Raw genomic sequence first — 15,015 nt, 5'->3', positions numbered from 1 at the left:
ATTTTGTCAGCTTCGTGGGAGGCTGGGAAATTAAGTGGACAGGAAGAAAAATCTGACCCAAGATTAAGATAAAGAGCATGCAAAGATATAATTGAGGAAAATTTTAAAAACAGGAGACAGAATTTAAATACAAGTCTAAACAGAATTTAAATACAAGTCTAATAGCTTTTGGGAACTGTGGTAAGTCAATGCACGATCCCCCCAAACCTATCAATTTTCATGAGTGCAAAAATGCCTATTCTTCATTTCTTAGATGAGAACAGATGATCTTATATTCTTGGTCCTCTGATTGAACCTAAGAGGTTTTGACCTCTGGCTCATCTTATCCAAAGCCACCAGAAAGTCATGTTGGTCCTAGAAAAGCCTGATAATTTCAAAGGGAATTATTCTTTCTCTGATAGAGACTAATTTTGCAAGGGAGACGAATTCAGTATTAAAATGTCTAAAGGACTTTTTTTAAAACCAGAAGTTTAACAGGGGGAGACAAAGAACATCAGAGAGACAGTATAGGTCACACTTACTTTTTCAGATTATAAAAATCCTTTGCTTAAACACCAGGAAAAAGAAAGAATAAAGGGGAAAGGGAAAGGAGGGGAAGAAACGAAAGAGAAATAAGCAACTCAAAGATCTTGGACTCAAAATTTCAAACATCCAACCTAAGACTGATACATAGATAGATACATACAATATTGAGAAATATAATTAAGGCAAATTCAGAAAAGGAGAATGGATTTCTTTTGGCTGAATTCAGAGACGTTCTGATTTCTAAGATAAGACGACCTGCTTTAGGACACTAGACTCTTTTACTGAAATGTTGGAAATGTCCTAAAATCCATTTGAGCAATGCTGAGATGTATCATGTGTCAGGAGTATTTTGTTGAATGTCTTTCAAAAATTGTGCATCTAATTAAACTTGGCATTTGAGAAACATTTGGGGGAAAAAAGAAAAAGTTGGTCCAACTTCTTCAGGACTATATTACTACTTCAGTGAAATGTAAATCATTCTCAGTGGTTCTCCGAGTCATATGACCTTGGCATGCAGACACAGGAACATGGTCTAGACCAGAGGTCAGCAAACGTCCTATAATGGACGGGGATAGTAGATACCTTAGTCTGTGGGCCATGTGGTCTCTGTCATAGCTATTCAACTCTGTGGTTGAAGTACAAAAGCAGCCATGACAACACCTAAATGAATGGGCATGACTGTGGGCCAATAAAACTGCCTGACAGACACTGAAATTTAAATTTCACGTGTCTTCCTTTGAGTTTTTCCAACCACTTAAAAGCGTGAGAACCATTTTTAGCTCACGGGCCGTACAAAAATGAGCAACGGGCCCGATGTGGTGCACAGGTCACAGCTTGCTAGCCCCTGATCTAGACAATCTGATCGGGCATGAGGGAGATTTAACATTCACAAAGTATCAGGCATTACCAGCCAAGTTCAGAGTCACTTGTTTCGGGGGGAGGGGGTTTTATCTTTATTTTCTATATACAGAGAGTTATCTGAAGGCAGTTTCTATTGAAATAATTAAGAGGGAAACACAAAGAAAATTAAGTTTCTGACCCCACTGGTAGATCAGTAAGCCCTCTAAGAAAAAACAAATCTCTAGAACTCATAGCCCATGAGTTCTTGATGTGGGACACTGCAATTGTACATGATTTTAGACAGGAAGGACAGAAGCTGCAATTTCACAGTCAAGTCAAGGTGGTTATGAGCAGAGCAGAGGGAACTGACTGCAAGCCCCAAACAGGCTTCGGAGCCAGAGTTCGAGGACAAGATCACAAAATGACGACTTCTGAAGGTGAAGCCGGTGTCACCAATGAAACCAGCTGTGTGCAAAAGTGACCTACCTGAAGAGGGTTTGTAAGACTGCTGCTAACGACAGGATGCCTCCAAAAACCTCATCAAATACTAAAAAACAAATAATCTGAGGTAAAGTGAGTACTAATTAAGCACATCAATCTGTGGCGATGTCATAACAGAAGGATGGAGGTCCTCATGGAGAAAAACAGGCCAAAGATAAGAATGTGGCCTGTTTCTCTACAGGACTGGGAAGGTGAAGGCATGCCCTGGTCCACTCTTGCTCTGAGGAAAGATGGGTGCTTCTGGCTACCCTGCTGCAAAAGGGGGCCATCTACTTCGGGACTAGGATGGCTTCCCAGCCTCCCCCACTGAGTCAGCGCTCTGGCCAGGCCACCCTGTGTCCCTTCTGCTTTGCAGCAATCTCTCCTTGTAAATTAAAAAGCTGGTATTCATATGTATGAGTCTCTGACAACTTTGGTAAGTACAGAATCCCCAAAAACCTCTTGATAATGACCACGGGTCACCTGATAAAACCTTAATGCAGTTCTCCCGGGCAGTTTCTGAGACTGTACATTGAGGACACCACAAAGGGACACATAACCATGCGGGGCCACCTTGTTCAGCCACCACTAACTGGTCTCTTTTTACCGCCCTTGAGTAGAGGGGAGGAGTCGAGAACACGGCTTTGGAAGCGGACACATTCCTGCTCGATTACTTCCTACCTGAGGTTCTTAACCTCCCCGAGCTCAGTTTCTTCATCTTGTAGAAGAGATGAAGAAGGGCTCTACCTTGAAGCTCCTGTGAGGATTTGGAGATCAGACCCATGAAGCAGTTGGCACGATGCCTGGCACCTGGAAAGCACTCGACAAATGGTAGCTTTTTGTTCCTACCGCTGCCATTGTGTTTTCTTATTAACCGTTCTGTTGACACCGAGCCCGGTGATATTCTGGTAGCTGATCCTCACTCACAGCAGTTTCCCTCCTTATCTATTAGAAGCTCTGGACAGCATGTCCCTGTTTAGGGCACAACGTTAATTCCAATTCAAAATCCCGAACACCGTCTTCAAAAGCTCTTCAACCAAGGTGTGGGGCTGTTCCTCATCCAATAGCTGCGACCTTGATGGCACGAGCACACCTGCTCCATCTCATCCCCTGCTTCCGCCCAGACTCCTGAATCATGACAACTGCCTGCCACTTTCCTACCCTTCTTCCTAACAAATGTCTTCTTTCTCTGCCATTATTATAAAACAAGAGCTCTCCAACATCATAATGTTGTGTGTAAGAAGTGTGTAAGGAGATAAGTACAGAGAGAGCCATCAGGGAAATGCAAATTAGAACCACAATGACAGGTCACTTCACTCCCACTTTCTTTCATAAAGAAAAAGACATAATAACAAGTGTTGGCAAAGATGGGGAAAACTGGAACTCTGTTACAGTGCTGGTGGGAATGGAAAATGGTGTGGCCCCTTTGGAAATCAGTCTGGACATTCCTCAGAAGTGAAACATGGAGTTACCGTATGACCCAGCAATCCCAGCCCTAGGTGTACATGCAACAGAACTGAAAATCTGTGTCCACACAAAAACAAGCACATGAATGTTAATAGCAGCATATTCACAATAGCCAGAAAGTGCTAGCAACCCAAACACCCATCAACAGATGAATGGATAAACAAATGTGGTCCATCCGCACAACGGAATAACACCTGGAAATAAAAAGGAACGACGGGCTCATTCACGCTGCCACACGCACGAACCCTGAAAACAATCCGCTAAGTGAGAGAAGCCAGACACAGGACATGTTGCAAGATGGTCTTCACGTGAAATGTTCAGAACAGGCAAACTGAGAGGCAGAAGGTAGCGGTGGCTGCCAGGGGTGGAGGGACTGGGAAATGACTGCTAATGGAACAGAGTTTCTCCTTAGGGTGGTGAAAATGTTCATCACGTTGTGGTGACAAATATACTAAAATGTGCACATTAAAAAAGTGAGTAGGATGCTATGTGCATTCTGACTTCATCAAGTTGTCGTGCAGTTAAGTAAAAAATAAACACGTTTGCCAAATGAACAACGACAGGACTTGGAGAGGAGTGTGGAGTCCTGGGTCGGTAAGAAGCACGGGAACAAAACCAGCCAGCAGACTCATGAAAAGGGGCCAAAGTGTTCCCTCAAAAGCAGACCGCAAATCTATTTTTAAAAGCCACTCAAATCAAACATGTTAGCTTTGCAGGTGACTCCAAAACATTTTCATTACTCTAGTTGTAACCCATATAAAACAGTTATCTTACAATTGTATTTTTATTTAATGGTTTTGAGGGATTTTTTGTAATCTGGGTAACTCCCATATATCTTGTACTATATAAGCTACAGAGTTAGTCATACCTATCAAATTTAAGTCACTTATTTATTCAGTGACTGTTTACTACGCCTACGGTATGCCAGGCAGGGTCCTAGGTGTCAGGGACGCACCGATGGCTGCGATGCAAGCCCTCCTGTCCTCAGGCTGAGCTGACAGTTAGCACGCAGGGTTAGAGCACTCTGTGTGGCGGCAAATGACATAATGAACGAGGCGCCCAGGAAGTGCGTCTCAGCGCTGACGGTGCCGCAGCATGTGTGCTGTGCGGGGAACACGAGCCCTGAGGAGCGGCCTACCTGTTCACATGCTCCTCCCAATCCTCTGGGGGGGGAGGGGCGTCAGCATCCGTCCTGGCGAAGATGACATGCCGTTCACACTCGTTCATCACACTGCGTGCCTTCTGATTGTCGTAGAGTGGCACAGGGGTTGAAGTGACTGTCTCCACGTCTATTGGGACATCTGATTCACTGTAAACAAGCCAGAAAATAGGACCAGGCCACACGGACTTTAAACAACACAAGTGTTTAATGACCATCTGGTTGCCAAAAACATCTCTGATAGAATCAGCTTTAAAGCATGATAAGCACATTATATTCACAAAAAAATTATGATCCAAAGTCATGTTTCCCACACTTGTTCAGATCCCTGCCCTCCGACACACTCTTATGTGCGCGGGGGACACAAAGTCGTTTTAAAATGAGTTTATGCAAAAAATGACAAACAGCTATTTTTTAAAAAGACAAATACATTCCATAAGCAAATAGTTCATTGCCTAGATGTACTTTCCAATACAATAGCTATAAGCCACACGCAACTATTTAAATAAATGAAAATTAAACAGAATTAAAAATTCAGTTCCTCAGTCACGCTAGCCACATTTCAGGTGCTCAAAGGACATAAATGGCTAGTGGCTACAGACATAGAGCGTTTCTATCACTGCAGGGAGTTCTGTTGAACAGTGCTGGGCTAGAGCTTTCAATTATTCACACAAACTTCTCCTTCCACTAGCAAGTCACCACGTAGTTAATTGCATGCCGAAAACACCTATGATTGTCTAAGACAGAGCACCTGGAATGGAGACACCTTAGCTATTGAACTCACTGTGAAAGGAGCCTACAACAGAACCAATAGAATGGACAGCTGAAGGAGCTTTCATATGTTAAATGTTGGTCATGAAATTCTAGTGCCATAAGTGTCCTTTATCACCAACTTTGTCACCCAAAATACTTGCCAATCAAACCGGTCTAATGGCTGTCTACCAAACATCACCTTTAACTTTTGGACCTCGGTGACCCTGCTGCATCCATTCCCAAGGGCTGGAATAATCACATCATTATGAACTGAAGTGAAATCACGAGCAGCTAGTTTGTGTGTTGGGTGAAAAAGCTGACTATCTTCTCTGGACCAGACAGTGCGCGAGGCACATGGACCTGTGTGCCTAAAAGAGCTCTCTCAATTTCACCATTCCAACCTGTCCTCCCCAAGTCATGGCACCATCTAGCTGCTCAAGCCAGAAACCTAAGAGTCATCCTAATTTCCCCTTGCTCCTTAATGCTGGCCCCTCTTTGCAATTCACCACAGCAGGTCCAGTTGATGACTCTACCTATGAAATGTACCTCAAGGCCACCCATTTTTCTCCGTCTGTGCTATTGCCGCCGCTATCCCAGCCATCGTGGTTTCTGGTCCTCATTACTGCAACGGCCTCCTAGCAGGTCTTCTGTTTCACGCCTGCACTATAATCTCTTCAACAAAAGTTCAGTGATCTTTAAAAAATATAAATCCAATCTCCAGCTCAAAACCCTTCAGTGACTTCTTACCACTCCTCAAATGAAATTCCTACATGAGGTAGGTAGCCTTGCCAACTTCTCTCCCAGCTCCCACTTACACCCCAGCTGCAACCGTATTCCAGACACAACAACCTAAAGAGCTCCTGGAACATGCCAAACTCCCACTTTCAAGGCCTATTTACGGAGATAGCTTATAAATAATTTTCTAAGTACTGAAATAACCAAGTCCACAAAAATCTCACTTTAAACACAGGAGTTTCATGTTAACAAAAAATTATTACATAACTAAGAGAAAAAGATTTCTGATTCTGTTTAAAGGAGCTCACCAGTTATGCCCTGGGCCAGAGGCCTAAGGATTAGATTATTTTCTAAAATCACAGATCCTGTGCCCTGCACAAGCCAACTAAATGCTGCCCTCATTGGGAAATGAAATCAAAACCACTATTCTGCATGTGTTTAAAACATACACATCATGGCATCCCACGCTCATTACAGCTGAGTAGGGGACCTAAAGACGCAAAATACAAACTAGACATTCCCCAACTAACCTAAAACGTGTGCTAAAGGAAAGATTAAACATTAGGTCAGATTACAACAAACAAACAAACAAACAAAAAACCTCTTCCCCAAAACAGTTTATAAAATAATTAAGGGCATGATTTGATCATTGAAATAGAATATATCAACAGATCTTGAAATATAAGTAATCAGAACACCTTAAATCTCAAAAGAATTGCTAAACAAGTTTATTTAGGCCAAATGTAATCGTATCACCTTTTACATACTAAATTTATGAAAAAAGTTCCTTACCCTATAATGTAGGCCGGCTGAAAATACAATGAGACCTAAGAAGGTAAGCTCACCCTTGGGTGACAGTTCTGTAACAAGCTAAGGCAGAAAGCAAGGTCTTGGGAATGTGCTCCTAACTGTGCGGGCGAGACCAGGAAAAGAAACCACATTACCAGAAAGAGGTTACTGTTGCCAGAGTTGGAGCAAGCCAGAACACTGGACTAAGAAATGAGTCTAATCCTGGATGGCAGTTTTTAAAAGTCAACTCTTCAGTCTTTTTCTTCACCAGTTAAATAATCCTCTTCAATTTCCTCTTTCCAAACAAGTCCTATTACCTAAGTGGAACAGGTGGTTTGCTTTCCTTTGAACAGCTTGCTTTCCTAAATCGTTAGATGTCTTGAGTGTTGATGTCCACATATAGGCTTGATATCCTCCCGCTGCTTCCCAGAGATGCCTGAATTAGACAGCCAAGCCCCTCACACAGTCTCCCACAGTAAAATGCTCTCGAATCCCCACCATCTGATCACTGCCCAGTTAGGGCAATGGCAGCCCTTAGGAGAGGAGCCCAAACTCACATGGTACTTTCGTGCTGCCTCCGGGGCGTAACAAAGAGCGTGCGGGTGGGCCGAGCACTACTGGCGTCTGGGTGGGCACTCCACGGCTTGGCATAGCTATGATCCAGAAAAACCAGGTCCAGCTCCCGCTCGTGCACCGACAGCTGGAAGAGCAGCGAGGTGCCCATGCGGCGGGCTGAAGTCTGGAAGTCTCTCTCGGCGCCGCGGTGGGCCATGTCAGTAGGGAGGCGGCGAGCCGGAGCCCCGGAGTCTGCGTGCTCGTCGCCTGAAGCGGAAAACCTCAGTCAACTCACTCGGTCTCGCTTTCTTCCAACCCGGAGCACGTCCTACGCGCCTGACTTCTGTGCCCGTCTCTCCTTCACACCTGGGCGTCTATCCCTCGGCAGACCCTCACGCACCCCGGGAGGGCTCCCGGGCCCCCCCCGGAGGCCGCGGCGCCCCGCGCTCCGCCACACGCCGTGCCTGCGCCACGCGTGCCCCGGGGGGCCGGCGGCCGCACCGTCCCCAGGGCCTCCCACGGTCGGTCCCAGGCCCGCCGGCCGGCGCCTGCAGAGCCCGTGTGGCCAGCGGGTCCCCGCAACGCCGGCACAAGGGCTGGGCCCCGGGCCGGGGGTCGCGGCCGCGCGTGAGCACCGCCCACAGCGTCCCCGCACCGCGGCACCGGGGGCCGCAAGCAACGAAGCCCCACAAGGCTCCCGGTTTTGTTAAAAGTTTTGCAACGACTGCAGACTCCTCCGGCGTTTGAAGCACCGCAGCCGAGGGCCCGGCCGGAAGCCGGTAACAAAATGCCGCCAGGAGGGCGTCCCCGCGCCGGGGTGGGCGGTCCCGGGGCCGGCCTCCGGGGGTCCCGCCGCTCACCCTCCAGACGGCCCCATCCCACAGGCGCGGTGGGGCGCTCGCGTGTCGCACACGGAGGCAGCGGCTCACGGGGACTAAGGCATCTGCCCAAGGTCACCCCGAGTTCGCGACGAAGCGCGGCCTCGCACCCGCCGGGCCTGGCCCGGTTCGGCGCCCGCGGCCCCCGGACCGACACGCCTGGCCGCCCCGGCCTGGCTTCCAGCCCCCGATCCCCGCATGCCCGGGAAGCCCGGGGCCCTGGACGAGCCCCCCGCCCGCTCCGCCCGGGGCCGCGACCCCCAGGGCCCGCCACCCGCCAGGGCGACCCTCCCTCACCCGCAATCCGCGGGCCGCGCGTTCGGCCCGGGCCGACTCTCTGCGCGCGTGCGCGTCACCGCCCCCACGCCTAGCGACCAGGTGCCCAGCAAAACGCGGAAGCGGATCGTAGCCCGGGAAGGGAGGGGCGGGGAGCGGGAAAACCCGGAATAGATACGGATTCGCCACTAAGGCGGGAAGGGGAGAGTCGGGCAAGCAGGGTTACGGGAGGCAAAAAGTCAGCGCCCAGTCCGGTGTCCCACCTCTGTGACAAGGAGGTCAAGAAAAGAAAAAAACAAAAAAAACCGTGCCTCAATTCAGTTTAGACAATCTACTTAACAATGGAAGATAAGCAGGTCAGAGCAAAAGTGCCGTGGGAAATTTTCGGCCACCCGAACATATCTTCCGTTAAAACCATGTACCCAGTTAAGCTTACCCCAAAACTAGATATCCTGTTGCTGCAGCAAAGATAAGCAGATCCTGTTGCTGCAGCAAAGATAAGCAGAACATCCCCTTACCCCTGGGAACATTCCCTTAAGGAAAACCTACCCCTGAAAACATCCCCTTAAAAAATAATAACCAGCACCCCTTTTTTCTCCAAGGCACATAAATCAGAAAAAGGACAAGTAACAGAAAAGAATAAATAGGGATGGGAAACAGTGCTCAGGGCTCTCGCTCACTGCTTGCTATGTCAGTGGAGGCTTGAGCCCAGATTCGAATCTGTAATAAAGGCCTTGTTAATTTGTCCAATTCGGCTCCGTGGTCATTTCTTGGGGACTCGCTCCGTAACATTTGGAGGCCCCAGCGAGATCGCCACCGGGACGCCCTGGAGCCCCCTCCTCAAGGTTGGAGGGAGCCCAGAGGCTCCCCTGTAACCACCTAAATTCCTGAATCAACGACCAGCGGAGACTCCCTCCGGACCAACTAGCTAGCGGCGCCAGGTAAGTCAGGCCTCTGTCATTCCTGTTTTGTTTTGTTTTGTTTCTGGTTTGGTAGGTACCCTGAGTGGTGGACGTTTGGAAGGCGGGACGCCGCGGAACTTCCAGTCCACGGCCTAGACGGTGACGACCGTCGAGGTCCTGGTTTGGGCAGATTGGGGCTCCAGCCGCCCCAGTCTCCAATCTCAATCCTGTCAACTGTCGTGTTTGTGGACAGCTTTGGGATTCTGGATCTGTTTTTGTGTTCTGTGTTGTCTGAGTGTCTATTGTCTTGGCGCGCAAGCGAACATGGGTCAGGGAAATTCGCAAGCCGGGGGATTGAGTCCCCTCGACTGTGTTATTAAGAACTTTCAGGATTTCAGGAGGAGGGCAGACGGCTACGGGGTGCCCGTGGACGCCTTCTCTCTCCGGAAATTCTGTGAACTAGAGTGGCCCACTTTTGGGGTCGGGTGGCCTTCTACGGGGACCTTCGATCTAGATTTCTGTTACGAAATTCGGCGAATCACTTATGGGAAGACCGGCCACCCCGAACAAATTCCCTACATAGATATCTGGATTGATATTGTAACTGACAATCCAGGTTACCTGAAGGCCTGTGATTGCCCTCCCCAGAAATCGGGGAAAAAAAAAAGCGAAAACGATCAGTTCTGTTGGCTAAGTCCCCGGGCCAGACAGAGAGACCCAGGACTGAACAGCCTCTTCCTGCCCCGCCGGTTCTCTCAGCCCCGGGGGAGGATCCCGTCCCCCATCGGCGGCCACCCCCGTGCAGCGGCGGCGCCTGTCGGGGGAGCTGTGGGGAAGCCGGGAGGGGCGGGATCCGCCCGGGTTCCTCCCGGCCCGCTCTCCCCGTCTCTGGCTGGCCTCAGTGGGGAGCGGGAACCCCGGGGCGCAGGTCGAGGGAGCCAGATTTCGACTGGCCCGGCTGGGGAATCGAGTTCGCCTGGTTCTTCCACTGGGGAAGGGAGCCCTCTAAGCCCCCGTAACTCTTTAAGTTCCTCGCACACCCGTTCGGGGGCACTTTTTGGAGAGGCTCAGGCAGTTCCTATTTTGCCCCTCCGGGAGGTGGGAAAAACTGGTCCGGGAGGGGTCCCGCTACGGACTTATGTTCCCTTCACCACTTCTGACTTATACAATTGGAAAAATCAGAATCCTTTTTTTCCCCAGAACCCCCAGGGTCTTATTGTTCTCCTTAAATCGGTATTTTTCGCCCGCCAGCCCACGTGAGATGATTGTGGCTGCTGCTGAGCGCTCTGTTCGCCGAAGAGGAGGGGGAGGGAGTTGGGACCGAGGGGAAAAGGCAGGTTCTTGGTGCCCGCGGGGAGCCTTCCGCTCACCCTGATCCTGTGGAGGCTGTCTTTCCCACACCTGTCGTAACTGAAGCTGTAGTTCATTGGTTAGAGGAGGGGCTTTGAGCCATTGCCGCCAGGTTCTTTTCGGGTGTCCGAGCTGCGGCTAGGAGACCCACCAGTCTATCTGGGGTGACCGAGGTAAGGCAGGGGCCGACTGAAAGCCCGTTGGCGTATCTCGAGAGGCTATGTGAAGCTTACCGGACTTACACGCCTATGGACCCTGACGCCCCAGCCAATCGGGCGGCCCTTGCAGTCCAGTTAGTAGCCCAGTCAGCCCCAGATATTAGACGCAAACTACAGAAGTTAGAAGGCTTCGAAGGGAAGTCTCTGTCTGAGTTGCTGGCCGAGGCCCAAAAAGTTTTTGAAAATAGAGAAGACCCATCTCAGGTCTTAAACCAAAAAAATGGCTAAAGTCCTACTTGCAATACAGAAAGATAGAAAAAAGGGACGAGGGAGAGACAAGACGTCTGGCCAGGAACAAAGGAAAGAGCGGAAACAATTGGGGAAGAACCAGTGTACATACTGCAAAAAGATTGGCCATTGAAAGAGAGAGTGCCCTAAGAGACCCCAGAGTGGGAGGGACACAGCCGCTCCCATCCTAGTAAAAGAGACAGACTGGGAGGGTCAGGGCTCCCCTACCCCCCAGGAGCCCCGGGTAATGCTGAATGTGGGGGTAAAAGCCCATTGACTTTCTGGTAGATACTGGGACAACCCACTCTGTTTTGCTGAAACCTGAAGGACTCCTCTCGAAAGAAAGGGTGCTCATCCGAGGGGCCACTGGGAAGTCCAAATCATATCCGTGGTCCCGAGCCTGGGTCTCCAATCTCGGGGAAAAGACGGATACCCACTCCTTTTTAATTATCTCCGAGTGCCCCGAGCCCTTACTCAGGGGGGCCTTCCCCAAAACCTGGGTTCGTTGGGGTATCGTGTCTCTGCCAAAAAGGCCCAGCTCTGCAGGACGAAGTTCACCTATCTGGGTTATCTTATCCAAGAGGGGAAGCGCACTTTATCCCGGAGCCGGATCCAGGCGATTCTCCAAATCCCCACGCCACGGACTAAGAGGCAAGTACGGGAATTCCTTGGGGCCGTGGGCTATTACAGACTCTGGATCCTCGGGTTTGCTGGGATCGCCAAGCCTCTGTACTCAGCAACCGGGGGAAAGGAAACAGAACTCAAGTGGACAAAAAACAAAAAAAAAAGCCTTCACCGCACTCAAGACAGCCCTGGTGAGTGCCCCCGTCCTAGCTCTCCCTGACCTGGAGAAGCCCTTCCAACTATTTGTGGCTGAGTCTAAGGGGATCGCAAAAGGAGTTTTGACCCAGACCTTGGGGCCCTGGAAACGCCCCGTGGCTTACTTATCTAAGTGACTGGATCCCGTAGCTGCTGGCTAGCCTGGGTGCCTCCGGGCCATCGCTGCCACTGCCTTCTTGGTAAAAAAAAAAAAAAAAAAAAAGCCTCTGAAACTAACGTTTGAGCAGAACCTCCAGGTCACTGCCCCTCATGGTATTGAGGGCTTACTGTGGTCTCCACCAGAGAGGTGGCTGTCAAATGCCAGAGTGACCCAATACCAGGTCCCCCTGTTAGACCCACCTCACAGCAGGAGAAAAGGACATTAAAAACTCCCAGAAAATCCTGACCCTACTGGCCTCCATCTGGGGTCCTACTGCAGTAGCAGTCTTCCATTGCCGGCAGCACCAAAAGGACAAATCAATAGTGTCACAGAAAAACAGGTTTGCCGACCGGACAGCCCGAGACGTCGCCAAAAGACCAGTAGGGCCCCTACAAGTCCTGAGCCTCCATGAGGTCACCCTCCCTCCGGGCCGTATTACACACCAGAAGAAAGGGAATTAGGATATAAACTGGGAGGAACCGAAACAGAAAAAGGATGGATCCAGCTCCCAGATAAAAGGACCTTACTTCCTCAAAGCTTGGGCAGACAAATCGCCGAACAGATCCACAAAAGTATGCATCTAGGTGGTACCAAGCTCGCAGAACTCTTGAGAAAAATTTTTTTCATAAAGGGACTCTATAAGATGACCCAGGACATCGCAAGGAGATGTCAGACTTGTGCTCAAGTGAACTCCAACCCTACTCCCGTCAAGAAACCTGGGCTCCGGTTTAGGGGAGGGTCCCCAGGTGAACATTGGGATTTAGACTTCACTGAGTTGCCACCAGCCAAAGGAGGGTACAAGTACCCCCTCGTCATGGTAGATACTTTCTCAGGATGGCCAGAGGCTTATGCAACCAGACAAGAGACAGCCCAGGTAGTAGTTAAACAATTGGTTTCTGAAATTCTCCCTCGGTTTGGCCTACCGCTATACTTGGGATCTGACAATGGCCTGGCGTTCACCGCCCAGGTCACCCAGTTATTGGCTTCCACCTTAAAAATTAAGTGGAAACTCCACTGCATATATAGACCACAGAGTTCTGGCCAGGTAGAAAGGATGAATCGGACTCTTAAGGAAACCCTAACAAAATTAAAGCTGGAAACTGGCGGTGATTGGGTAAGTCTTCTCCCTTTCGCCCTCCTGAGGGCCCGGTGTACTCTGTATACCCAGGGTTTTACTCCTTATAAAATAATGTTTGGGCATCCTCCTCCACTCCTACCCCGGTTGGGGAAGAGCAGCTGGGGGCCATCAGAAACCATAATCTTCTTAAGTCTTTACAGGCTCTCCAGGTAGCACGGAACACAGCTCAAAATGTGGTGTGTGGAGAGAAAGACCTGGAGACTTCCAGCCCAGTGAGGACTCCTGTTACTAAACCTGGTAAATTAGTCTGGGTCAAAAAGCTCAACCCAGGCCAGCTTAAACCCAGATGGACTGGCTCATTCACGGTGATCCTGAGCACCCCGACTGCGGTTAAGGGACGGTCCCGACAACCGGCTTACAACATCGACCAGCCGCCTATAGGGCCTAGCAAATGTGAGGGAGAAAACAACTTCTACTGTGCTGCCTGAGGCTGTGTCACCCTAGCCCCTTGGACCACGACCGACCAGCACCTAAGATTCCGGAGGGTCGCTCGCCACGGGGGCTCCAGACGCACCGGGGACCTGTCAGACCCCCTCTCCAGGGACTCTCCTAGAACACGTCTGCCCGTGGGGAGCCCACCCAAAACTAACTCTTGACGACGTGCAAGGAAAAGGCACATGCCTTTTCCCAGGCAACTTTCGCATAGAGGATTCTCCTTATTCATCCTCCTGTGTTCAGACCATCATCCTTCCAGAGACAGAGACCGACGGGGAAAACGTCCTTCTCGTCGCCCCCGAAGGGACTTGGTGAGCCTGCACGGAGGGTATCACCCCTTGTGCTTACCTCCCTGCTATCATGAACAACAACTCTTTAGGGCTCTGTATCCTTACCCGTATTCTTCCTCAGATCTATTATCATTCTGGTAAAGGGGGTAAAGAACATCTAGGGTTAGAGCCCCATAGGGCCAGGAGGGCCCCAGTCCTAATCCCACTCTTGATCACATTGGGTGTCGCCGGTTCCACTGCGGTCGATACTGCCTCCCTCGTTAAACAAGACCAAGATTACTGAGAGTTAACTAGACAAGTGGACTTAGACCTCAGTACCCTTGAGGAAACGGTTACAAAACTTAAAAGCTCTCTGAGCTCCCTTGCCGAGGTTGTTCTCCAGAAGAAAAGAGGCCTCGACCTCCTTTTCCTTAAACAAGGAGGACTATGCCTCACCCTGGGGAGAAGCCTGTTGTTTCTATACTAACCATTCTGGGGTCATAAAAAAGTCTTAGCCAGCTTAGACGGAGACTCAAGGAGAGAGAAAAAGAGCGAGCCAGGCAAGGAAACTGGTATGCGAACCTATTTTCCTGGTCCCCATGGCTCCCTACTCTCCTTAGTGCGGCCGCTGGGCCCCTAGTTCTCCTCATCTTAATCGTCACTATCGGACCCTACATGTTTCCATCTCTAGTCAACCTAGTTCACTCTAGGATCCAAGCTGTCAAGGTCCTCATGTTTCGTACTCACTATCAAAACTTAGGCCTAGATGATGCTAACTTCCCAGAAAAAGATCGAGAATCAATGATTTGATTCCTGGGTAAGACCAGTAGGGAATGTGACAAGGAGGTCAAGAAAAGAAAAAAACAAAAAAAACCGTGCCTCAATTCAGTTTAGACAATCTACTTAACAATGGAAGATAAGCAGGTCAGAGCAAAAGTGCCGTGGGAAATTTTCGGCCACCCGAACATATCTTCCGTTAAAACCATGTACCCAGTTAAGCTTACCCCAAAACTAGATATCCTGTTGCTGCAGCAAAGAT

At 49.7% G+C, this 15,015-nt stretch overlaps 1 protein-coding gene across 7 annotated transcripts in view; it reads right to left on the bottom strand.

Moving 5' to 3' along the window:
• KANSL3 (KAT8 regulatory NSL complex subunit 3) overlaps positions 1-8,557 on the bottom strand; it is a 35,966-nt gene extending 27,409 nt beyond the window's left edge. For 2 of the 7 annotated variants that reach the window (XR_013994567.1, XM_081067845.1), the window contains exons 1-2: positions 7,306-7,653; positions 4,451-4,621 (exon numbers count right to left, since the gene is read on the bottom strand). Coding sequence is in view for 5 of the 7 variants with exons in the window: in XM_081067845.1 (XP_080923971.1) it covers positions 4,451-4,621; positions 7,306-7,520 (386 nt within the window). In the remaining 2 variants the exon portion in view is untranslated. Of the gene's footprint in view, positions 1-4,450; positions 4,622-6,751; positions 7,054-7,305; positions 7,654-8,478 lie in introns of those variants that run through there. The other 5 variants (XR_013994566.1, XM_081067847.1, XM_081067846.1 and 2 more) reach the window with 5 other exon arrangements.
• Between the last annotated feature and the right edge of the window lie 6,458 nt (positions 8,558-15,015).

This window comes from Rhinolophus hipposideros (genome assembly GCF_964194185.1).
Source record: "Rhinolophus hipposideros genome assembly, chromosome: 12".
NCBI classification, from domain to species: domain Eukaryota; kingdom Metazoa; phylum Chordata; class Mammalia; order Chiroptera; family Rhinolophidae; genus Rhinolophus; species Rhinolophus hipposideros.
Note: the sequence above shows the minus strand (reverse complement) of the source record. Positions and strands in the feature narration are given on the sequence as shown.